Source organism: Dendropsophus ebraccatus, chromosome 9 (genome assembly GCF_027789765.1).
Source record: "Dendropsophus ebraccatus isolate aDenEbr1 chromosome 9, aDenEbr1.pat, whole genome shotgun sequence".
Classification (NCBI taxonomy): domain Eukaryota; kingdom Metazoa; phylum Chordata; class Amphibia; order Anura; family Hylidae; genus Dendropsophus; species Dendropsophus ebraccatus.
In genome coordinates, this window is record NC_091462.1 from 43,465,594 (window position 1) to 43,492,187 (window position 26,594).

At 42.7% G+C, this 26,594-nt stretch overlaps 1 protein-coding gene across 3 annotated transcripts in view; it reads left to right on the forward strand.

Moving 5' to 3' along the window:
• The window catches only part of AGAP1 (ArfGAP with GTPase domain, ankyrin repeat and PH domain 1), a 308,008-nt gene that overhangs the window by 108,123 nt on the left and 173,291 nt on the right, over positions 1-26,594 (forward strand). The window contains exon 1 of one of the 3 annotated variants that reach the window (XM_069983137.1): positions 24,007-24,132. The exons of 1 other annotated variant lie outside the window; for it this stretch is intronic. In XM_069983137.1, coding sequence (XP_069839238.1) covers positions 24,036-24,132 — 97 coding nt within the window. In that variant the 5' untranslated portion in view covers positions 24,007-24,035. Of the gene's footprint in view, positions 1-24,006; positions 24,133-24,358; positions 25,575-26,594 lie in introns of those variants that run through there. One more of the 3 variants, XM_069983135.1, reaches the window with a different exon arrangement.

Sequence of the window (26,594 nt, forward strand, 5' to 3'; positions counted from 1 at the left end):
TGCGAGTTTGTCTGCCCATAGAGTTTACTGGGCAGGGATCCGCAGCGGGTCTTGCTGCGAATTCACAGCGAGAAATTCGCTGCGGATCCGGTACGTGTGAACGTACCCTTAAGGAACTTTGTAGTTTCATTCATATGCTAATGAAGCAGTTTTGCGGCCTATTTTCCTTCATCTTCAGGGCCCTATGCGCTGCTGGAAAATATCAGCAGGGTAGAGGCTTCATACCTGCTGAAGGTTTCCCTTTAGGTAAATATGCACTGGATTAATATATTTGGTGCATCTTTTCCTGCACCAGAATTTGAAATAAACTCCAGCCTTAAAGGAATACTCTGGTGAAAATCTTTGTTTTTGAAATCCTTCAATTTAAGAAAGTTACGTTGAGTTGATTTGTAATTTACTTCTATTTAAAAATCTCAAGTCTTCACTTACTTATCAGCTGCTGTATGTCCTGCAGGAAATGGTGTTTTCAGTCTGACACAGTGCTTTTTGCTGCCACCTCTGTCCCACACAGGAACTGTCGAGAGCAGCAGCTCCCCCCCCCCCCCAAAAAAAAATAAAATAAATAAAAGCCACAAAAAATATGTGAAGGAGGCCTAAAAGGGTCATCCCTAAAGGGGCTGTCTGGGAAAGGCTAACTATGATTTTTTTCCCAGACAACCCCTTTAATGACACACAAAAACTGCTACTCACCTCATTAATCCACCAACAATCAATCTACCTCTGATGTTTCAGATAAAACAACCTCCAAGATTCCTAGCCCTTCATTTTACTGGAAATCTGGAATTTATCAAATCCCGTTGAGAAACCCGTGAGAAAAATACAGTACCTAGCCCATGTTGCAGTGTAAAAAAAAAAGTAGTATATAGGTTGTCAACAGATTGTCCAACCTTACAGGGCAACCACCTGTTTTTGTTCTAACACTAATCTGTAAACCTAAAAAAGTTTAGATTAGGTGGTTTCCCAAGACCATGTTAGTGGGGGATGTGAAAGTTTGATGTCCCCCTCCAAAAAAATAAATAAAAAAAATCTGTCTGCCACTGTAACAATAGAATAACTGTTACAATTGATTCCCAAACAAGTCTTTATTATTATTGCCGGTCTTACATTAATGTAAATATAAATTATATACACACCTACATGACTAACTTAGAAGGCATGAATACAGAAGGAAAAAATAACCTATGAAGGCTGTGAAACAATTACAATCCTATCAACACTATGTATTGCTGTGTCTTCAGCTTTCTCTTGCGCAATACATTAAAAGGAACACGTAAGGCATCAAAACATGGACATGATCAATGTGTATTTAGCAATACTTACTACTCCGGGATGCCTGACTGCAAGGGGATGTTTTGGGCTGGCTTTACAGATACAGGTGGTTTTCTTTTACAGGCTGGGTTCACATGCGTGTTTGTAAACGCATTCGTATTAAGCTTGCCAGGACAGAACTTGCGTCCGTAATAAGGATGTGTGTATACAGGCAAAATATATCCATTTAGAGACCAGCCTTACGACTTCACATGACCAAAATTATGGAGAGGACCTGTCTATGGTCAGATGCACATGACCCTGGAGGCCACAGTCCATGCACTTGCATGGAGCACAGTACTGCACAAACATATGACCTGCATTGATATGGTTCAGGCACCATAGACTTTGCAAGTGCATGGTCTATAATTGCAGGTGGCACATGGAGTGTCATCTGTGGGCACCTGCCATCTAGAGCCATGCACTTATGGAGCCACGTATGGTCAAGTGAAGGAGACCTTAGGGTATGTGCACACTACAGAATTAAGCAAGGAATTCAAGCTCAGTCCGTGCGGCAGGTTCCGCTTGAAGTTCCGTCTGTCCCACTGTGATTTCTCAAGCACAATCCGTGGTCCGCCTTAAGAACTGACATGTCAGTGGGACAGGCAGAATTTCAAGTGGAGTCTGCGGTGCAAGCCCCACTTGAAATTGCTCACTGATTCCGTAGTGTGAACATACCCTTAGACTAATATGACTACCTTCAGAGGGGGATCATACACTATGGGGGGATTAATGAAGACCGGCGTACAAGTACACTGGTCTTATATTAGGCCCTGCCCCTTTCCCCTGGCAGGATTCACTAAGAGGTGCACGCCTCTTAGTGAATCCGGCCGGCAGGGCGCCCGAACCTGCGCCCGGCATACGAAGTCTACACCTGCTTCCAGCAAGTGTAGATTTGCATCATGATTTACGCCTGTGAGCATACTCCTGTGAGCATACGCCTCGGGCGGACGCTTCGTATATTTTATGTGCACGAGTTCCTCAAAAATAAAATATATGCAGAACAAACACTATGAGGGAGATTTGTGAAAGGGTGTCAATATACACCTGGTGTAAACTGCCCACAGCAACCAATCGCAGTTCAGCTTTTAGCTCTGGTAAAATATAAGAGGAGCTGTGATTGGTTGTTTACACCAGGTGTATATTGACACCCTTTCATAAATCTCCCCCTATATTTATACAGTTGGAACAAAAGGAATTGTCTGTCTAATAGAATTACAAAGGCAAACAGAATGGGTAAATCCTTTATTATAATGTTGGTTAAAATGCATTATGCTTGCATACAAATCATTGCTATCATTAGCTGTTTGGTAAATGCTGCCATACATACAGTTTCCTAATCATTGACCCTTTACTACACTGCAAAGCTGTCACAATGACATTTTAGGATGCCATCAAGCTAAGAATATAGACTAGGCCGTGCTGTTGGTTTATTCGGATGATTTTTCCTTTCGATCTTGGCGTTTACTTGCTGGTTTACCAGTGATTGGATCAGGCTGCACAACATTTGGTTCATTGTAGACTCTCCGGTCCGTGCTAAATCATTTATCATTACGTTCTCTAAAAATAGCATGTCACTTAACCAGGCCCCTACTTCCAGTCATTCCCCATCAGGATGGAGGGACATGCTGGCCTAGAATTAACATTGCCACTTAGCATTTCAGTCTTTATTTCCAGTTCTCTTCTTTAAAAAAAACCCGGAGGTTTTGGACATACAATTGTTCATTCACATTGTGGAGGGAATCTACAGTAGAAATGAAGCTCTGAGCATATCTGCTGTTGCTCAGTTTATTTGGTGCACATTGATCTCCATTTTTGAGATTTATAGAGGTCCCAGTGGTCGGACCCCCTTAGTCAGCTAGTTATCCTTTATGCACTTTTCAGCTTGGGATAACTACTTTACAGCAAGTAGCTCCGCAGAGATAGACATAGGCATAATGTGAATATCGTCCCATAGTGAAATGTACCACGGACACTTCCAGCCCTTTCTGCTGTAGTCTAAACATTTCATCATTCAAGGATTGTGAATTTATTATTTGCCCGACCATAAAGGGGTACTCCAGCAAAAAAAAAAATCCTCCAAATCAACCAGCAGTTTGTAATTTACATCTTTTACAATTTCTCAAGTCTTCCAGTACTGTACTTATCTGCTGCTGTATGTCCTGCAGGGAGTGGTGTATTCTTTCCAGTCTGGAGAGCAGGAGATGTTTTCTATACAGATTTGCTGCTGCTCTGGACAGTTCCTGACATGGACAGAGGTGGCAGCAGAGAGCACTGTGTCAGACTGGAAAGAAAACACAGCTTCCTGCAGGACATACAGACGTACTGGAAGACTTGATTTTTTTTTTTTTTTTTATTAAAAGCAAATACAAATCTCTAGTACTTTCTGACACCAGTTGATTTTTTTTTTTTTTTGCTGGAGTACCCCTTTAAGGGATAAATCACATGAACCGTCCATTGTATGTGGCTAAAATGCGAGAGCTGCTTCTTACATGAGTTTACTGCCAAACCCGTGCAGTGATTGGGTGCCACATGTGGCCAGCGGCTCTTGTGCTTTCACCTGAACACTGTGATGGTGGTGATGGATGGTGACAGGGAAAATGCAGGAAGACGTTGATAGTAGTATTCATTTCTTTCATGTTCTACTGAGGGTGTCATCTTATGAGAGATCCGTCCCACTGGTTGGGATGTGAAACTCCCAGAGAACGACTGTTATCCCATAATGTTCAAAGAATGTGTGAAGAAAACAAGCTATAAACATGCCTGACTTCTCGGCTCATTCTCGGCTAGAAATAAACTACTTGCTAATGCTGGACACATTCAGCGCTAGGAAAGGTTTCATGTGTTTTAATCAGATCATTTTCTTTTCAAAATGAAGAGTTTATTTTAAAAGGAATTTGTCAGCTCTAAATCATGCCCAGAGCACAAGTGGCAAAATGGTAGAGCTGAGCACAGCATGCATACCACCTCCCTCCCCACCCTCCCCTGCCCTGATTGATTGACTTCCCTGATTGATTGACTTCCCTGCCCTGATTGATTGACTTCCCTGCCCTGATTGATTGACTTCCCTGCCTTGATTGATTGACTTCCCTGCCCTGATTGATTGACTTCCCTGCCCTGATTGATTGACTTCCCTGCCCTGATTGATTGAGGCCTCAGTGCTGGAAGATGAGCAGAGAGGAGTGGGGGAGGGAAGAGGTGTGCATGCTGCGCTCAGTACAGTCTTTTTGCCACTTGCGCTCTGAGCATGCTACAGTTTCACTATGTAAAGAGAAGGATTTGTAGTTTTTTATAGAACTATTTCTGTTGTGTTTATTAGTACATTATGAATAAGAGGGGTTCATGTGAGATGATGTCCAGCAGGAATCTGTGAGGTCGCAGTAGCTGTTTTCAAGTCCTTGCAGGAAGCCGGGGTGATCTTACTCACGTCATAGTCCCAATTGGGGAGTAAATATCTCTGGGAAACTTCCTGATCTTGGATATTTTGGAACAAGAAATCTCTCTTGGTATCTCTTCTTGGGAAACTTTCACTGAACATCTGCTCCTCTTACACTTTCCCCTAAGTGCACCACCTCCAGCGATTGGTAGCAATGGACTCTCTCCCTCATTTCCTGCTGGAGGAAAAGCATTCATAGAAATAACTGGAATATTACAGCAAATCCCGAATGTGCAGCTGGCTATTTTATTAGGCAGATTGGACTTTGTTTCTAATAAGTATACATATATTTGTAAACTATTGGACAGGGCCCTCAATGACATCCATATGTCCTCCTATATGGGGTTTGAACCGCTGATCAGTCTGGTGCTTTTCAGTAATACGTGTCACAGCTTCATCTGCAGTAGTTACAATTCTTCACTTGAATTCTGGGCGAGAAGAGACCTTGGTTATATTTGGTAGTTTTCTGGCATCATTTGGAGTCCTAATTTGCAGACAAAGGCATATTTTGGAAAACAAGATATTCATAGAAGGCAAACACAGGAAACCAATAATTACTGTGTGGATGAAGAACTTCCCCTCTCCACAGAAATTCCTGCTCAGAATTGTCCTTTTGTGGGTGCATCTTACCCAAGGAGTGGAAAGGGTTGGGCAGTGCTGGCAATTAACCCCTTCTCTGCCTTTTCCTTGGTTCCAGAATCATCTTATAATTACTGGTTAAATTACTTAGCATGGACGTCCTTCTGATAATGCAACATCCAAGGCCTACGGAAGAAAATGTCTTACTCTGGCCGTAAAAGAAAGATGGTATGGACATACTATGAGAAAGTATATTTCTTCCTTTGTATGTGGAACAAATAACACTAAGGGGCCTATTCCTTTGAGCGATATTCGGCCGAATTTGCCCGATTTGGCCGATTATCTCTCGGTCTAATAAATACAACGATCAGCTGATGACAAGGATGATCAGCTGATCGGTAATATAGGTTTGAACCTATAATTGTTGGGCGCTGACAGCGCATTGCTACGTGTAATAGCGGTGCGCAGCTGATGATTTACATTACCTATCCAGGCTGCAGAGCTCCTCTTTCGGTCTTATTCTCCCCAGGTCCCGCACGCTCCAGCTTCAGAGCGGCCTGTCTGAGCTGACAGGGCGCTCAGCCAATCAGTGGGCAGGACCGCTGCGGCCAGTGATTGGCTGAGCAGCCTGTCAACTCAGACAAGCCGCTCTGAAGCTGCAGCCTGAATAGGTAATGTATATAGTTTAAACAAGGGCTGCAAGGACATCAGTAACGATGTCCATGCAGCCTCTGTTAAACGATAATCAGGCCATGTAATAGGCCCAGTAAACGAGCGCCGATCTAGCAGATCCCTAGTTTCTCTAGGACATCACTGGTCCTGATTGCTGAGGTCACAAAATAAAAACTGATGTGTGGATGAGGTCTTCGACCTCATTTCCCTGGTGGTATTAGGGTGCCTTTACACAGAGAGATTTATCTGACAGATTTTTTTAAGCCAAACCCAGGAACAGACTATAAACAGAGAACAGGTCATAAAGGAAAGACTGAGATTTCTCCTCTTCTCAAATCCATTCCTGGCTTTGGCTTAAAAAAATCTGTCAGATAAATCTTTGTGTGTAAAGGCACCCGTATGAATCCTTTAAAGGTACTGCTCCTAAATGATTCTGTAGGCCCATACTGTAACTTATGAAGTCTCTAATTTAAGGTAGAAGCAGCCATAATGAAGTTTTTCCCATACATTCCTGTGGGAAAAAAAATAATAATGCTGGGTTCTGTTTTCTTCTATGAAAAAAATACATTGCTATACAGAGGCGCCATATGGCAGCACAGATAGTACCTGTGGCTTCACATTATGGAAGCATAGAAGCTTGAGAATCACTGTATAGGAAGCATACATATGGCTTTGTTGGATACATGAGGCTTTACTAATGTTTTCCTAATGTCTATTTTAGATGTTTGTTTATCCTGTTACATTGTCCATTCCTTAAATGATTGGACTGTCTTGTATGAAGACAGATGTTTCTGTACTCCACCCTGTCTTCCCCTTCCAAATATCACTTCATGTCCTCTGGACATCATAGTTGAGCAAGGACCAAGCTAGCCACGTGAGCTGCGCGCACTCTTCTCCTCCATACTTGCACATTTTATTAAGATATAATCTCATTTTCTCTGTATTATTTAAAGAAAAGACCAAGTGTAAAGTCAATGTATTGGTTACATATACATGGAGGGATAAACTGGACCTGCAATTGTTAGTGAATTAGAGGTTTGATGGATACACGTCCTAAGAAAGTCACCGACTAGCAACATCTGGTATTGTGCAGGATGATGAAACCTTTTCAATGCTGTTTATAGATTACTTTTATCATATTAGAAGCATAGAGGGACTTATATATGAAACTAGTGCAGGAAATGCCCCTGGCAATTGAAAGGTTACTAAGCCTAGAAATGAATGAGAGAAAATATAATATAGAGAAAGTAATCACTTGCCTATAAGTCTCTGGCAGAGAAATGGGGTTTTTACTTGTATTTTTCCACAGTTTGGCTGCACTAGAGGGGAATGATATGAATTGCAGTCAGTGCAATAATGGAAGATTACTTAGTGTCTCCCAGGCGCAAACATAAAACCGTAAGGATCTCTACTTTCTCCAAACCCATTACTTTCAAAATCTGAACCTTGGCCATACACATTAGATGAGTGTTAACCAAAGCTGCAGATTTTGGTGAGACTGGCTGACCATCTTATGTGTATGGGAGTCATCAAAGCCTTAGTTGGATTAGTTGGATTTCAACATTCTGGATTCTTTAGCTCTCTAGGATGATAAGCCCCTACTAGAGGTGTCTGGCAGAGTCTTAGGCCTTATTCACACGTTCTGCAATTACGTACTTCAGTTATTGCCCATTGATTTCAATTGGGCTATTCACATGATCAGTAGATTATGAGTACACAATCTAACCCACCAGGAAAAAAAATATACAATATATATATATATATATATATATATATATATATATATATATATATATATATATATAATATAATTTTTATTTTTTTTTGCGGAATTTTCCCATAAGAAGTCTATGGGATCCACTATATTATATGGATTGTAACTAGAGATGAGCGAACCTCGAGCATGCTCGAGTCCATCCGAACCCAATCGTTTGACATTTGATTAGCGGTGGCTGCTGAAGTTGGATAAAGTTTTAAGGCTGTGTAGAAAACATGGATATAGTCATTGGCTGTATTCATGTTTTCCACATAGCCTTAGGGCTTTGTCCAATTTCAGCAGCCCCCCGCTAATCAAATGCCGAACGATTGGGTTCGGATGGACTTGAGCATGCTCGAGGTTCGCTCATCTCCTATAACCTTTTGGCACCTGTATCTTCTGCAAAAAATGTGGATCTGCAATGGGCAAACTGGTTACTTTTTTTTTTTTTTTTTTTTTAAGCTCAGTTGCACTCCCCTTTAAATTCACATGCTCCATTTATTTTCCTTTTTTGCGGATTTTTCCCAGTTAACCTTAACGGAGAATTCTGCAGCATGTGAACATACCCTAATGCTGGTTTGTGTCTGTTAAAAAGTTGGAAGAAAGCCGCCTATAGTATAAAGTAAATCTAATTCAGGAGTCATTTTGAAATCAATATTTTTAAAATTTTCTCTTTGTGATCATATAAACCTTATACCTTATATTAGTTTTATCAAGCATATATCCAAGTACCAGCTATGTTAAACATGGAGGTGCGTTGTGACATACTCGGCACATCTGGAGTGCAGACGACCCTAGAAACTAATCATATTTTAGTGTCTCACACAGAGCACTATACGGAGAGCATAAAAACCTTTCCACATCCCCTCCATATCCACCAGACAAGTATCTGGTTTCATAAATCAGACAATCATTAGTTTAAATGATTCATTAGATATTGGAGAATTTGTGGAGCAGAAACAGGAACCTAATGAAATGGGAAACCCATTAGGGAGCACTCTCTGGACTTATCGGAGTAATTGGTAGATAAGTAAGCCCTGCAATAGCATGTCTAGGGTATGGCACAGAACGAGAAGGCCAGTTATGGGCCTCACTAACATTCAGACCTTAGCATCACAGAAGCTCCTGACATAGCACATGCTACACTACAGTGTACCTGTAAAGCGGCGCTCACTTCTTTAGATCGGGTGTGGAGAGACATAGGTCTGTGTGCTGTTGAGAAGCCAAAGCAACCATACGACGCCCAGGGAGTTTTGTACACAATTCTTCCTATTTATAAATGGACTTGCAGGCCATAATATGGCAGCCTGTCTGACCAGCATGGACCCGCACTCTTCCACATCTTATCTGACGAACAAGTGGGAGCTGAGCTTTACAGGTACACTTTAATGTATGGAAGAGAGTAATGGGCCACACTATTTCCATAGGCAGGACCGTGTAAAAAACAATATCATATTAGCCTATGGGTGACTGAAACTACTGTATGGCATCAGCTTCTCAATAGATAATCATAAACTGATGCCATTATACAGTCTATGGGTGACAGATGCGTGGATACCAAACAGTGGCATCAATCACCCATAGGCTATAATGACATCTGTTTAAAGGGTATGTTAAGATAATACCCACAAAGTATTTGTTTAATGGATCCCATTTTAGTCTGTCAGTTGTGATGCCACTGTTGGGCGACCATCAGAATATATATATATATATATATATATATATATATATATATATATATATATATATATATATATATATAAAATTGTGGTCGGGGACTTCGGAGCCAAGCCGCATTGTATGTAGTAGGTTCCAGCTGCAGGGATGGGGCTTCATGGTGATGGTGGTAGTTAACCCTCTCTCCAGCTGTTGCAAAACTGCAAATCCCATTATGCCTGGACAACCAAAGCTTTAGTTGTCCAAGCATATTGGTAATTGTAGTTTTGCAACAGCTGGAGGGCCACAGTTTGACATCTGCCATAGTCTATTTTATGGATCCATAGATACTTGCTGGCAGAATCTGCAGAGATTACAGCTCATAATTGGGGGTCCCAGCAGCCAGATACCCTGTTTCCAACTCACTATTAAGGGTCCCCTTTAGTCGCCACTGGATATGATAGAGTCAAATGCTGAATACAAACATAACTTAACTAAAAATTTTAGATTTTATATGGATTATATGGATATGGACCTACCAAGCAGCAGTAAAACAAATGTTACTAAATACTCTGTAAACAATAGTTTAATGTGTTTGGTGCCTAAAAGGCTTTGTGTATTAGTGCATGTGTACACAGGGACTTAGAATCCGTATTCCAGCGAGGATTTATCTGTGTTATCCCACGTAACTAACCAGATCCCTACTTTGTGCTGATGAGGTCCAAATAACTAAAAGTGTATAGAGATTGGATTCTGTGGTTACAAATACGGGGAACCTTGGCTCTCCAGCTGTTGCAAAACTACAATTCCCATCATGCCTGGACAGCCAAAGCTAAAACTTGGGCTGTCCAGGCATGATGGGAATTGTAGTTTTGCAATAGCTGGAGGGCCGAGGGTTCCCATCCCTGCTTTAAAGTGAACTGTGGCCTTCCAGCTGCTATAAAACTACAACTCATATGGCTGTCCGGGCCTGTTCGGTTTTGTGGCAGGTTAGAGAGCACTGACTTGGCAAATCGAATTTTAGAGAGAGATTTGTGTATTTTTAATTGTTCAACTAAATTTAATTTAACAATTTGCACCAAATTTGAACAAATTCGATTTTTGTAAAACCAATTCACACGCAGCAGCGTTTTTGAAACCTGCACCATGACTTGAATTACGGACATTTCCCAGGACGTCACCCATATTAACATGCAGAAAGCTTCCCCAGCCTGTGTGAACTTTCCCATACTGGTAGTGTGATGCTGGTGTATTTTGTTTTCTCCCATCCACTCTGTGATATCTCTATTTGGTGTCTGCAGCTCCATGTAAGTATGTACAAATGACTGACACCAAATTTTCAGGGGTTGCTGTGTGTTTTGTTAGGGGAGATTGGCACGTGTGCGGCGTGGAAGGATTCGGAGAGAAGCCTTGATTGATTCCTCCATGTTCAATAATGTGTTCATTACAATGGCATTTCCTGGACAGCTGGGTCTGTTTAACCCCAGAGCCAAAATGACATTGAGAATTGAAGCAAATTCTCCCGTTGTGCCATTTCATTTCTTTTATGCTCAGAAAACAAGTTTCTCCTGTAATGTTTTGGATCTTTTCTTCACTTTGAAGCAGCGTTTAGCACATCGTGGGAAATGGAGAATTCCTGGTCACATAGCTGGTTATGTCCTAGCCGTAACAATGTGGAATTATTAGCAAGCCTTGTAGGACTGGAACACAGTGTGACGTAATAGTGCAAGACGACCTTTTGACAGGACAGGCAATAACATAAAGCCAAGACAAATATTACAGGCCTAATTCGGAATATTGGAGAAGATTTACAAAGTAAAATCCTAACACAGTTTGTTCTGCTAAATCACTTGGGATGCAGCAAATGTGCTTTATGACCATGATGAAGCGCAGGGATGGGGAACCCTCGGCCCTCCAGCTGTGGCAAAACTGTAATTCCCATTATGACTAGACAGCTAAAGCTTTGGCTGTCCAGGCATGATGGGAATTGTAGTTTTTCAAGAGCTGGAGGTCTGCAGATCCCCTATTAACCCTTCATGTCAAGCATATTCTCTAATAGCGGTGGTCTCCTGGGAATGGTTTGAGGAACATAAAGGGGGGGATTTATGGAAGGGTGTAAATATACACCTGGTGTAAACTGCCAACAGCAACCAATCACAGCTCCTCTTTCATTTTACCAAAGCTGAGCTGTGATTGGTTGCTGTGGGCAGTTTACACCAGGTGTATATTTACACCCTTTCATAAATCTCCCCTAAAGAGTTCAAGGTGTTGACTTGATCTCCAACTTGATCTTAATCCAATTGGGCATCTGTGGGATGTGATGGAAAAAAGGCCATAAAGGCCTTACCTAGGAACTTACAGGGCTTTAAGGGGTTGTCCCAAGATGCTTATCCCTTATCCACAGGATAGGGTATACCTAGCTAATGGATGGGGGTATGACCACTGGGAATGGAGAACATTTGTTCATTGAATGACTGGAGCAACATTCAGAATGTTTAGGGCTAATTCCTACATCCCGATTCCACAGAAGCTACGGAAAAGAAAGCCCCCTATGATGCCAGGAGAGAAAAAGTGTTTGAGTCCTCCTTCCACTGTAGTAAAGCAGCTGCGTAGCTGTGTCATTAGAGTGCCACAAAGATTCAAACACTTTCCCTACTCCCAGCATTATATTGATACATCACTATGCGGCTTCCATGTCTGTAGCTACCGTGGATAGGGGCATCTTGGGGTAACCTGTGTAAAGGGTCTTCTGCTGGGACTGGTAGTGTCCATGCTTTGATAGCATACAAGAAAACATTGCAGATGGGTCAGACTTTGCTTTTAAAGGTAGATGTTAGCTTGTTTGAGGAAATGAAAGGAATGAATATGTGTAGGTAAGGTCACACAGTATTGTGCTCTTTCAAGTATTTCATCATTTTTCACAACACAAATTTTCTTGTTGTAAAAAATATAAAAATAAATCCTGATATTTCTTGTTTTACTGCAGTACTGGAATTTTTTTATTTTATTTTTTTTGCACCTGAATTTAACCTTTTGTAGTTATCCAGCATTGTTGGTTACCATGAGGATGTCTTGTGTTAAATGGGATAGAACCTTGCTGCTTACAATGCAGGTTGTTTATTAGTTCACATTGTGGTCATTGTGTCTGGGGAAATCTTCACAGAAGTATGATTGATTTTAATCTGAAGCTAATTTATTTTGAATAAAAAAAAAATCTATTCTGATACAGTTAAAAAAAGACTGTCTTTCATATATATACTACCATTTACCTTACTTACCTTGTGCTGTGTCCACACAATTTTACCATTCATTACCCACATACTATAGCTGCATTCTGGGTGCAAAAATACTACTATACAGCTCTAAAAGTAGTTAAATCCCTAGGCTTGAAAGATGGTTTGGTGCACTGGGGGCGGGAGCAGTGCCAATCAGGGACAGCCTGCTCCAATGATATTAGTTAGAAGGATCTGGCTAGTCGGGGGTGAATTGGTGCACAGGTGGCTGTAGTCCCACCTTCAGTGCACCAAACCACCTTACTGGCCTAGGGATTTGACTACAAACTGTATGGAACAGGTGCTGAGGATGAAGATTCAATTCAAGACATAGTAGTGAGTATATACACTAGGATGGGATCCATCACTCCCACTCATAGTTGAGCTCTTTTGGACTATACCTATACTACATTCGGACAGTGCATTGCTTGTATCAGTCACTGGTCTGAATAATAGCTCAAATTGACAATTCCAATGAGATCCTATCCTATAGATTTTGCCACCAGCAATTATAACCACAAAACATCCTGGTTAGGTAAATGTTCTGCTCAGTGTGTAATGCAAATCAGGCATGGTTGTTCACACTGAAAATTGGAGGCCTCAGGGTATCTGGCAGACCCCATACATATGAGCTCATTGGTAGCATGTGTCAACAGGTGAGACTCCATGTAAGAAAAATGTGAAGCAATAAAACTAAAAAAATCTCTGGATTTGAATTCTGAACAAATCTGCGTGTGCATGGAGCAGTCACAGCAATCTGCATCTTCTAGTGCTTTCTGCTCCAGTTGCAACCATCTTGTTCATCTGGTTTCTGCAACTCTTGGTGTAAATGTCACCTCCAGGACTAGGAAACTTGTATATACTGTTGTGTAAATGTATACTTTTTATTTTTATGCCTCACGTCAAATTAGAAGTGCAGTGCCTCTAGTACGTGCTATGTATTGTATACATAGGAATGCTGTTTTCAGTATATATTTACCTTGTCTCTAGCTATTCTTCATCTGGTTGTACCTGAAACAGTAGTCATTATGATAATCACACAATTTCACACAAATGCCTCCAGTATCTTCATAATATTGCTGTAGAGTTTGTCTACACCAAAAGTTCCCAAACTTATTTGGCCTACTGCCCCCCTTTATAAAAAATAAATAAATAAAACGTGGCTCTTCAGTAAATTTACATTAAGTGAACAAACAGAAAGCTGCTGCAAAATATTAGCATTTTTTATGCATCTATACCTCTACCTATGTCCTACATACACACAGCTCTGGTGCACCTACACACCCAGCTCACTGCACCTAAAATGACTCTGCTGCAAATACTGTTAACACTGAGGAATTCTCTCGGATAACTTCCCGCAGATTTCGCCACTCGCCCCCTTGCGCTCCTGCTTGACTCTCAGCCTGTCCCATAGACTCCATTCTATTTTGCGGCGGATTCTGCCGTCCGCCCAAAGGATTGTCAATTCTTTCGGTGGATGGCGTAATCCGCTTGAGCATAGAATGGAATCTATGGAAGAATCAAGCGGGAGCGCAAGGGGGCGAGCTTTTCATCTTTCATGCTCTCTTCTCAGTAATTGGGGACTGGCTTGTATTACTGGATCACCCTGATGCAGACTATAAGATGCAGGCACTTCTTAGAAAGATTTTTTTTCTGCTTTTTATAAATAAATGCTGTATTTTTTTGCACTAGAAAACATAGAAACACTTAGTATTGACTTTGACTATGTATTAACAACAGCTTGTCACACAATCCAGAAACTGTTCCGATTTCATACATGTCCCCTATTTATAGTATCCGAGTATTTACACTCGCACATATTCCTGCCAACACATGCCGGACTTCCTGACAATTTACGACATGCGTGCCTACCAACACTCGCTTGCAAAGTCCTGTTGCCCCCAGTGGGCAATATCGCCTACTTTGGGATTTACTGGTCTTTACTGTAAACCAGAAACCTCTTTTCTGAATGGTACTTATAGGGCTCCTCTTATTTGGGATCAGATTGTGACTACATTTAAGCTTTATAATAGTGTAATGATGTGTGCTGTACTAACCTGATTCATTCATCACTTATCTATATATAGGAATAGCTGTGTTTCATCACTTGGCCCATACTCGTAATGACATAACGCAGATAATATGGAATTTCATCAGTCATCGAGACCTGTCGAGTCTCATTCCCCTTTCACTTCACAGTAATTTGTTTAAGACAAATCATAGCGGTATATGACCTATAGAGGGAGGTTCTTGTAAAAGTCCCTTACTCTCCTATTGCTGAAGTGAAGTGACAGGCTCAGATGTATATGATTTTTTCCCTCAAGACTGGAATCTAAATTTTTTATTTTGCCTTATCTATGACATTTCATAATTAATATAGTTTTAGGCATAGTCCCAACATAAAAAGCACAAAAATGTCCAGGGGCAAGTGTAGAAAGCCTGGCGGGAATCTTACTAAAGCTAGATATAGTGCAATCTGCACCAAAACACCATTCAAATCTGCAGAAAAAAACATGTCGTGGATCATCAGACCCATGCCGTAAACCTTTAATACAGAGTTCAAAGTAATAAAGGAGGGGAAATCTGTGGAGCTACAGCAAAATTTGGACACCAACATGGATCCTAATGCAAAATCCTCTGCCAAATCTGGTTCACTCTTAACCTAAGGCCCCCAATAATCTGAGATGGACTAGTTGATAGGGTCATACTGCTTGACAACTCCTGAGTTGACGGGTATTATGCAAATGGATATCTTACACATCCATAATATGGTGCCTATACATTGCCATTTAGTCTATGGGAGAAAAAATATGGTGGATGCTCCGTTATCTGCCCAATTAGGAATTGATTCTAGGGGTAAATACGATACATTACAGACACGGCATATGGCTCTCTGAGCTGTGGGCAAGGGGGCTGGCCTGTATGACAGGTTACCGATATATGCTCCAAATTGTGATGTGAATGGGGCTTTAGTGTAATAAAGGATGAGTAATACAATAGGCCCACACAAGCATATTATGGCTCTATACATGAGCCATACATTTAAATCTGTTGAGGAAAGACTTTCTCATTCTCTCAGGATGGGATTTATTCCTGTTCTTGGCTTTAAATGTATGGCTCACACACAGAGCTGTAGACAATTGTAATATCCCCGTCAGAGACGTTAGTATGTGTCCCATTAACGACTGGGTTACAGGATGAGCAACTACCTGATGTATTCTCATAACAAAGGGAGCATGTGATGGTTGTCAACAAGACAGAAGTCACTATGCTTAAGGGCAGTTCAAGCTTTGTTGGTAAATTGGTATGTTCCTTTATGGTAGCTAATGTTTTGCTTCCTTCTAGAGCTGCATTGTAGTCTTTGTTATCTCTCTTTAATCTGACTAATGATAAGGGTGTGCTGGGCTCTGGCTTCAGTCTTCAGTGCCCTCTCATCTATCTTGTATCTGAGTGAAAACATGTCTACGTGATATGGTAGCTGTGGAAGGCAATGCATAAATGTGAAGTTGGGGTCAAGAGATGTTAAAGAAGAGGTACAGCAAAAAATTTTATTAAAGAATTGTATTGCCCCCCCAAAAGTTTAACCAATCCCCAATATACACTAATTATGGGAAATGCTTATAAAGCACTTTTTTCCCTGCACTTACTACTGCATCAAGGCTTCACTTCCCAGCTTGAAATTTCCCAGCACATTTAGTAGTGTGTCATAACATGTGACCACATTCTGTTATGCGGATTACATCAGTTTATCAGGTATGTTCATACGTACTTGGTTTGTAGTGGATTATCTGTTTGTGTAGGGATGGGGAACCTTAGGCCCCCCAACTGTTGCAAAACTACAACTTCCATCATGCCTGGACAGCCATCTTCCTGTACTTGTGTTTAGCAGACCTGTCAAACTCTTTGGGTTTGGTAACATTCTCCAAACTTGAATACTGGGCATTTGATTCCCTGTGGCTGCAGATATGCTGCCTGGAAAACGTGTTTTTTAGGACTTCTTAAAGCAGCATCCAACTTCTGCAGCCATGCGGAATCAAATGTCCAATGTTCGAGTTCGGATAATGTTGACGAATGTTGACAGGTCTGCTCAACACTATTTACTACTAATTGACTTCAATGGGTCCAGAACAAATCTGCAAATCTCACACTAACGGATTTACTGCAGATCCCTTCATCCCTAGGGTTCACATTACCCGAACTTTCTATAAGTTCGCTCATCTCTACATGGCATTTGACTTCCGGTGGCTGAAGAAGATAGATGCAGCCCTACGACTGCCTAGAAAACATTCATACATCCATAGGCTATGTTTACACTACATAAGTTTCTCAGAAATCACGGCCGTTGTAAAATTTTTGAGGTACTTAAGTAGTGCTGCAGGCTGAGGGAATCCCGTCTGAAGTGTATACACATAGTATACACTCCGGCCGGGATCCCTAGCGGCACCGTAGATAACTGACATGTCAGTTTTCTGCGGCCGCTATTCAGTGAATAGCAGCCGCAGAAAACCCTGTCGGTGCACATTAAGGAGAGAGCGGCCTCGGCTGCACGCTTCATAGTGTGCAGTGGGGAGTTCTGATGCAGGTGCACATTGATGCGCCCACATCAGAACTTAGTGGCGCAAAAGATGATCCAGCCGGTACTTTTCTGAGACTGGCCGTTCTGTGACCTGGCCGGGTCAGGTAACGTCCGGTCTTATACTACGTGTGAAAATGGCCATAGGATGTAAATTCTCTAATCTGCGTCCCCTTTACAAGCACAATGTCTGACCATGACTCTAAAGACCAGCTGTTTTGGGTCATCAGACCTCTCAGGATTATGTCCATAATAGACAATATGTTCATCTGTGGGGAGCCAAAGGGTCCTTTTACACCTCACAATCTAACACTGATCAAGCTTTTTGTGCTATGCAGGCTTCCATCAATATTGCAGTGAATCTATACTGGCACTATGCTGTCAGTCCATATGATATGAGTGTAGAAGTTCTTGGTTATGACGTTACAGTCTGTTGCTGCAAGTGACAGTCAGAACCGTGCCAAATTACCGTTTACAAGTCCGCCAAAGGCATACATGACAGATGATGCCTCCCTTTAACCCCTTGTCTAGAGCAGGCCCCACTGCACTGTGCAGCCATTTGGACCATTATACTTCTAAGCAGATTTTCTGTATTTAAAATACAAGGCTAGCCTGCTCCAGCGTGACTCTAGCCGGGCGGCATCTCTTGCCTGCATTCATTAAAAGCAGCTTTGTTTGCCTTCCTGCATGTGTTTATTTTGTAAGCCAGCACAACACAGTATGAAATATGGGATTTAGCTCCAACCATGAACTGAACCGGGATTACTGCATAATGTAATGCAATGAGTTGGGCTTTAGCGTTGCTGCGGGCCATGAGCTGTGTGCATTGTTCGCTACCTTCCTGTGTTTACAGGCTGACACCATAATAAATAACTGCAGCATTTGTACCGTTGTGCTGTGTACAGTGCAGAAGTGAACAGATGTTTATTAAGTAGATGGGGGATTCTATCGCTATTGATTTGTGCTCCGGTGGGGTAAGGGCTAATTACGCGCTTTTTACATCATGATGTTTTATGGGATCTATGTGCATTCTGGCGGTGTAAAGAAAGTTTTTAGACTCAGAGAGTTGATCAGATGTTTTGCTTTACCATGCAGCCATTTAAGTCATTTAACAGGCGTGTGTTTTATTATTAGACCCGGTTATGGTGCGATTATCGTTCAAATTTTAGCAATAACGATTGCATTTGAGTGATAATCTGCTTGTGTAAACACAGCGAACAATCAAGTGAAGAGCGAGAAATCGTTAATTGTGATCTTTTAACATGTTTTTAAATCGTCTTTGGTCTTCGCTAAAAATTTGCAGATCGTTTCTTGTAAACAGTCTTTCAAAGATTTTCCCTATGTGTGAGATGAGCTTAAAGAGTCACTGTCGTATTTTTTTTTTGCAGAAATCAATAGTCCAGACGATTTTAAAAAACTTTGTAATTGGGTTTATTAGCCAAATATGCCATTATCTGCATTTAAAAAGCCTTTTCCCAGGTCCCCCCTTCCTCTTTTCCATCCACTGCAAAAAATCAGAAAATTTTGACTTGTTGCATCAGATGTACCCAGTCTGTTCTATAGAGAGGGGAGGAGGGAGTTAGCCGACAGCAGAAAGCAGATAACAGAGGATTACAGGCACGGAGCTGGGTGACAGCTGAAATCAGAGCTCAGAGAGGTCAGTGCTGACTGTCAGAGGAGATAAAGGGTGAGGTAATTGTAGATTAACTCTTTGTTGCCCTGTTTTGGTCTTTTATTTAGCTCTCTTCATAGGAGAACAATGAAGACAGGAGGGAGAGCTTCAAACTGATTTTTCATGATAAAAATGCATCTTTCGGCTAATAAACCTAATTACAAAGTTTCTTAAAATCGTCTGGACTATTGATTTCTGCAAAAAAAAAAAAAAAAAATCACGACAGTGACACTTTAAGCAATAACAATTTTTCCAACGATTTATCTCTTTGTTTTTTGTATGTATTACTATATTTGTACGGTTCTGCCACACTGGTTGCTGATAGAAATCCAGGAAGTGAAAAAAAAATGGCCCCTGTGCCAATTCACATTGTCTCCTGCTGCTACCCTCCCTAGGAGACAAATCTTCCATGGCTCTGTCTCACATTGTGTGTGTTTGCTGATGATGCAGACAGGGGGCAGGGTGTGATGTCACAGGAGGCTTGGCTGGATCCCCCAATCCCCTCAGTGATTCACCATCTCTAATCGTCCAGAAGCAGCTGCTGCACTAATTTTATTGATTGTAATGGGTGGGGGCAGTGATGATCATATGAGGGAAAGCATTGCATTCTGGGAAATGCCAAACCAAGAAAAACAGAAACACAAAACAGAGCAACCCCCACCCCCAACAAATGGATTTTTGGTAGTTTTAAAATTGGGATAGACAGGTAAGTAATGCGTTATGCTTCTGCAGAAGTTTCATTTTTTTAACCTCTACCTGGAGTTCCCCTTTAACCTTCTAAAACTTGGGTCTCCAAACTGCAGCCCTCCAGCTGTTGCAAAATTACAATCCCCATCATGCCCGGACAGCTAAAGCTTTGGATCTGGCTGTCCAGGCGTGATGAGAAATTTAGTATTGCAACAGCTAGAGGGTGGCAGTTTGGAGACCCATGTTCTAAAACATCAAATTTTCTTGGGGGGTCCTTCTTGTCTGCCATGTAAGTGGGGCAGATGTATTCTAAAATATACTCTCTTTTGGATTTTATTGGGTTAGTTTATCTATACAGGTAACCAGCCGGATGACAACTAATCTGCTTGGGCACCTAAGTTTTTTCTTCCCTGAAGAAATTGTATTATAATCTCGACATCTAATAGAAACCCTTAAAAACATTTGGTATTAAAAAAAAATACCAGATGCAGTTATAAATGAATTTTCTTGGACTTTAATATTGATGGCTTGGTTGAGGGTTCCATTGTGGTGAGTGCCGCGGTCTCTGAATTGTTTTCATGGCACAGAACCATACATCTTTATAGTGGCAATAACTGGTACTACAGCCAACCACAACTGCTACAAAATGTATGGTGGTAAATAGAGATGAGCGAACCTCGAGCATGCATGAGTCGATCCGAACCTGAACGTTCGGCATTTGATTAACGGTGGCTGCTGAACTTGGATAAAGCCCTAAGGCTATGTGGGAATCATGGATATAGTCATTGGCTGTATCCATGTTTTCCAGACAACCTTAGAGCTTTATCCAAGTTCAGCAGCCCCCGCTAATCAAATACCGAACGTTCGGGTTCGGATCTACTCTAACCCGGTTCGCTCATCTCTAGTGGTAAACAATGAAGAGATGGCAGTGATCACCCAAACAGTATGGCACCTTCAATCAGCTGATTGTTGGGTGTGCCGTTAGTCCGACCCTCAATAATCTAATACCGAGGGCCTTTGTCAAGGATAGGCCATCAACATCTGAAGGAAGTTGTCATCACTTTCAGGCAGCCTGAATTACTAGCCATTTGGATGGTCCATTGTGGCTTTTTCCCACCCCTCTGGCATTATTTGATAAATCCTTTATGTTTGCAGCGATCTCCTCCAGCCACCAGAAATTAAATGCAGAGCATTCGGTGTTTTGCGCACCCGAACCTACTGTAGTTTCGCTCATCTGTACTGAAAAGGGCATGAAAATCACAGTGGGGAAAAAAAGAAATGTTTTTAGAGCAGATCCGCTTGGCAGCTCACATTGAAATGAATGGCAGCTTCCAAAAACACCTTGGGGAAAAAAAAAAATCCCTAAAAACCATGTGTGATAACCACACTGATTTTCAAGCTGTTTTGTATATTTTTAGCTTCCTAAAGCTTTTAAAAAAATCAGCAATTTAGAAGGCGTATTGTTCAGGAAGGAACTATACCCTCTAAATTCTAAATCTATTCTTTCCTACCTATCTACCAGCACAAAATTGTTGTGTGTATAGATATGGCTGCTTACTGCTAAGGTCTCCACAGACATTATGGGATATGGTCTCTAGTGATATTCTTATAGAAAGGGGAATGTCATTTTGAGTGTGGTGCTTCTTATTGGGGGAGGGCTTGCTAAGTTAATGTTTACATAAGAGGGGGGTTGGAAGGTAGGGGGCTCAGGTGCACTTAGTGTATTCACTTCTTGCAGACAGAGTAATGGGCACTGTGGCAGCTAATTTATTGTGGCAGATCATTGTGAAGAGGCCAGGCTGCCTCCCTAACGTCAGGGGGCTGTCAGACAGCCAATGATTTGTAGTTTAACTCTTGCAATTCTGGATTCAGCTGCATCACATATTATATATAAATGTTTATTCACCTATAATTGGTATACATGCTGCTTTAGGATGACGTGTATGATGACTATGACTTGTGTAATGGTTATATTTGTCTCTAATTTCTCTTGTGTATTGCTTCACATGAAGTCGAAGGATGTAAATAAGAAATCCCTAGATAGAGAATTGTTGTTGACTTGGCCTAGGCTGACTGGGGGCAGATGCAAGCGATATACCATAGATGTTTTGTGCACAGATTTAGCATGAACAGGACAACTGTTAAGGATTGCATTGGGTTGTTTTGCCATTATCTTAATATCTTCTTTTTTTTTTTAACTTTAGGTTGTAGTAAAAACTATTCCAAAAACAATACATCATGTTACCTTAAAGCGACTTACCGTCTCACCTGCTGATAGTTCCCGTTTTCATGTTTTTTGTCAAAAAAGTGGTTAATAACCCGCTTTAGTGAAAATGATCCAAATGCCTAAAAAAAGTATGCATTTCAAAAAGTTTCAATCAATCATTACCTAAAAACAGCCTTTTGAGGGTAAAAAATATAAGTAGGAACATAGCCACCCTTAAATTGAAAAGGAAGTCACCATTTGCTGTAGTTGGTAGAAATAAGTGCAGCTTTGAGTATGCTTGAGTCCAGTTGTTTGGCATTTGAATACTGGTGGCTTAGGAAGTTGGATGCAGCCCGAGGGGAGTCCTGGAAAACATGGATATGGCCTAGAACTGTATCCAAGGCTGCATCCTTTTTACCCACTGATATTCAAATGGCAAACAATCGGTCTCATGCTCGAGTTGTACTCATCTCTAGTAGTCACACATGTAAGTAGATATCGTATTCTTAGATTTATTTTGGGGATAGCTCGATAACAACCAGTGCATTTCTGTATCTGCCAGTATTCACAGATTCCTCCATGGAAAACTTGCCTGATATTCTAACTTGCCTTATATTATTTTTTATTATTTGCTATTTGGCTAGGCCTAAGATAATCGCAAGCTTACACTACAGCAAGTGATCTATTGAATATGATCACATCACAGTATGCAGTGATATGATGTGACTGCGACGAGCCCAAATCTGCTGGAATTTTGATATATACTGCAATACTTTGATATATATAATTGTGATATATACTGCAATGTGCAAGCAACCATTCCAGTCCAGAGCTTGGTACAAGTTGCATGTGACTGTATCTGATTTGGGACATGTCATTGGTTTTGGAGGTTTTCTGAGTGTTACAAATCCTAAATAATTTGCGACTTGCTGCCAAATTGCACTCATAAAATAATCATGTGACTTCACAGCGGCGGCAAATTGTTGTGACACTTTTATATGTCTTTATGTCACGCAACCAAAGGGACTGTTTAGCCCTAGGAGGCCTAACTAACCCTGAGGTTTGTGGTGATACCATATTGTCACTCAGCTTCATAACAGGAATAGTTAACAATTTTGAATGAAACGAACTCAGATGTTTACAGGTAATGTTCTTTTATTAGAACTTCAAAGCTCTGTTCACACTGGCATCATAACTTCATCATATAGAAACTATGTTGGATACATTTTGCAATGAACCTGATGGACCAGACTGACTTACAAGTCTGTGAGGTATCCCTATCCCGATAACTCGCCCATGTAAAAGGGCCCACAATCAACCGAGGAACAAGAAAACAATCGTCGGCTGATCGGATTATTTGTACAGCCTGTTAAATGATTGTAAATTGGCTGCACATCGCCCTGTGAAATTAAAGGGGGTATCTGGATTAGAAAAAAAAAATAGCTGCTTTTTATTTTTAAAATAGCACCTTACTGGTCCCCAGGTTGTGTGTGGTATTATTACATCTTGGTTCCATTCACTTTAATAGAACTGAGCTGTAATACTACACATAGACTGAGGACAAGGGTGGCGCTGTGTTTTTGTAATCCTGGATAAAGGGATGCACAAACAATCCAAGGATCATTTGCAGGCATGTATCACTTGGTTGTCCATAGCAACCAGTCACAGCACAGCTTTCACTTATAAATCTGCCCTGATAAATTGGAAGCGGAGTTGTGATTGGTAGAGCGGTTGTGTTTACAGACAACATGGGAGACTATAAAACTGTCTAAAACAGGAATGGCAGCCCTCCAGCTATTGCAAAACTACAGTTCCCATCATGCTTTGCTCCACTGTCCGGGCACGATGGGCATTGTAGTTTTGCAACAGCTGGAGGGCTTAAGGTTCCTCATCCCTGGTCTGAGATGCCCATAGCAACCAATCTCATCTTCGCTTTGATATATTAATGAGTGTTGGTAAATTGAAAGCGGATCTGTGATTGGTTGCTATGGGCAACAAAGACAATCTTACCATAAGATAACTTGACAAATCTCCAACCAATCACTGCACAACCTTCATTTTTCAAACGTTCTATGGGAAATGAAAGCTACCAATCAAATCCCTGCTTTCAGTTTACCAGCTAGTTACATACATGAAAGCTGAGCTCTGATTGGTTGCTATGGTCACTTTTGATTGTGTGTGATGGAGGAATAGCCTCCTGTGCCAGGATGTATGGAGGATGCAGTGTGAGGTCTGTGGGGACCATGAGCAGCCATTGGTGGGGGCGTTGTCCATAGCAACTCCTCTTCTCCCTGCTGTAATTCCTTTCCCTGCAGGTAAGGGGCGGGCTGTGAGGTAGCAGAGGTGCGGGCTGTGAGGTAGCAGAGGTGCGGGCTATGAGGTAGCAGAGGTGCGGGCTGTGAGGTAGCAGAGGTGCGGGCTCGGTGCGGTGCAGTGTGGCTGTGCAGGCGGCTGCTGTGTGCGCCGTAGCCCCGGCCTCTCTCCTCCTCCTCCCTCCGCTCTCGCCGCTCCCCCTCCCGTCTCCCCTCCCCCGTGCCCTCCTATTCGCAGGCTCCGGTGTCTGCTCCTCGCCGCTCTTGTCAGTTCCTGCGGGCTCTGCTCGCCGCTCTCCCGGTGCCCCTCATGTCGTTCCCGTCAGGGCCGCCCCCACCGGGGTCCAGCCGGCAGCGTGGAGCGGCGATAAGCGTGGAGCGGAGGACCCGGGGGTGAGGCGCCCCGGCACCCCCAGTGTTGTGCGGCTCCCGTACCCCCGCGGTGGGGGGCGCTCTCAGCATGTATCTATTAGACCCCGCGCCCCCCCAGATGGAGCGGGGGACCCCGCAGAGGAAGACGGTGTACCGCATCTCCCTGACCCTGGTGAAGAAGGAGCAGCTGGAGGAGACGCGGCTGGAGAGGTGCCCGGAGGAGGAGGAAGGGGCAGAGGAGCACGACACCTTCCCCCCGCCGCAGCACGGGCTCAGGAATTTCAGGACCCGCAGCACCGGGCAGCTGGAGCTGGGGAGGCTGCGGGTCACCCGGGCATCTCTGAGCACCGGCAAGGACAGCAAGACCCCCAGCCCCGGAGATGCTGCTGCTGTACCGGAGAGCCGGCCCGGGGGGGACAGGGTATCGCCGGTGCTGGAGGCCCCCCTCTCTGACCGGGCCCCCCTCTCTGACCGGGCCCCCCAGGATTACAAATGCCCCCAGGATGAGGCCTCCCCGGCCAAGCCTGCAGCCGAGGGGCCCTGGGACAGGAGACACCCCAGCCTCCTCCGCAGGAGCTTCAGCTTCAGACACTGGAATGGAGAGCTGCTGCGGATCCGGAGCCTGAGCAGGGAGAAGCACCACAGCAGCTCCAGCTGCCTCAGCCAGCAGAGACAGCTAGATGAGGCCAGGCTGCCCGGGCCCAGCGGGGACCCCACCGACAAGAGGAACACCTTGGATGTGGGGGAGGTGCTCAACAAGACTGACCCCCTGTCTGACCTGGAGAGATGGGAGAGGAGCAAGAGCAAGAACAGGACCCTGGATAACAGTGACCTGCACAAGCTGTCTGAGCAGATGGAGATGGACAGGAGAGGCCAGGAGAAGAGGCTGCTCAGGTTCTTCAGTGGCATCTTCTCCAGGAAGGATGGGAGCCCTGTGGCATTCACTAGCCCTGGGGGGCGCTCACCCAGGACCGGTTACTCCAGGTCAAGGGGATATTTCAGCAGCCTAAAAAGACCTGCAGTGGATAATGTCCAGTCCAGCTCTGAGAGCGTCAATGGATCCCCTTATAAAGGTGACCACCTATTCTCTCCATGTACAGCATGGGGGATCTGGGGGTACTGTTCTCCAGGGGGGCACTTGTAGCTATGCTTAAAGGTGGTGTTTTCTGCATTCTGTGCATCCTATGTTGCTAGACACTTGGAGTGAGATTGTGCTGTGTTCCTGATGTTCTCCTGTGTTCCTGATGAAAGAAATGCCAGGTTCTCCAGAGGGTTGGTGGGAATCCCTAAGGGTGCCTTTACACACACAGATTTATCTGATAGATTATCTGCCAAAGATTTGAAGCCAAAGCCAAAAATGTATTTGAAAAGAGGAGAAATCTCAGGTTTTCCTTTATGACCTGATCTCTGTTTATAGTCTATTTCTGGCTTTGTCTTCAAATCTTTGGCCAATAATCTGTCAGATAATCTTTCTGTGTAAATGGACCCTAATGGTGCCTTTACTCATAGAGATTTATCTGACAGATCTTTGAAGCCAAAGCCAGGAACAGACTATAAACAGAGACCAGGTCATAAAGGAAAAACAGAGTTTTTTTTCCTCTTTTCAAATCCATTCCTGGCTTTGGCTTCAAGAATCTGTCAGATAATCTCTAAAATGGGGCACACTGTATAATTCTATATAGTGCAACCAATTGATATATGTGCCCTGGTGTTTCTCTGGTATAAGGTATGGTGGCACAGTATAGATGATGGCGCAGTACACACACCTTATGTACCCAGGTGCTCCCTGACAGGTGATGGGGGTCTATGTGTACTGTGGGTTTGTTTGCTGCTGCAGCTATTTGGATATGGAGGGATACAAGAGAGCACATGTCTCAACTTCCAGCATGTGTAGTGACAACACAAGGGGAGGATAGAGTTTCAAGACCTGAGAAGAGGGACTGGCTTTGGTTGACTTTTTATTGAATCTGCATGAAACAGACATTTACAAGTCCCATAGACTGTAGGAGTCAGCTAGGTTATGGCATGGCAAGCTGGTTCTAGTTACCAGCAAAAAACTAGAAAAAGAGGTAATTTCTGGTTACATTGTCTCC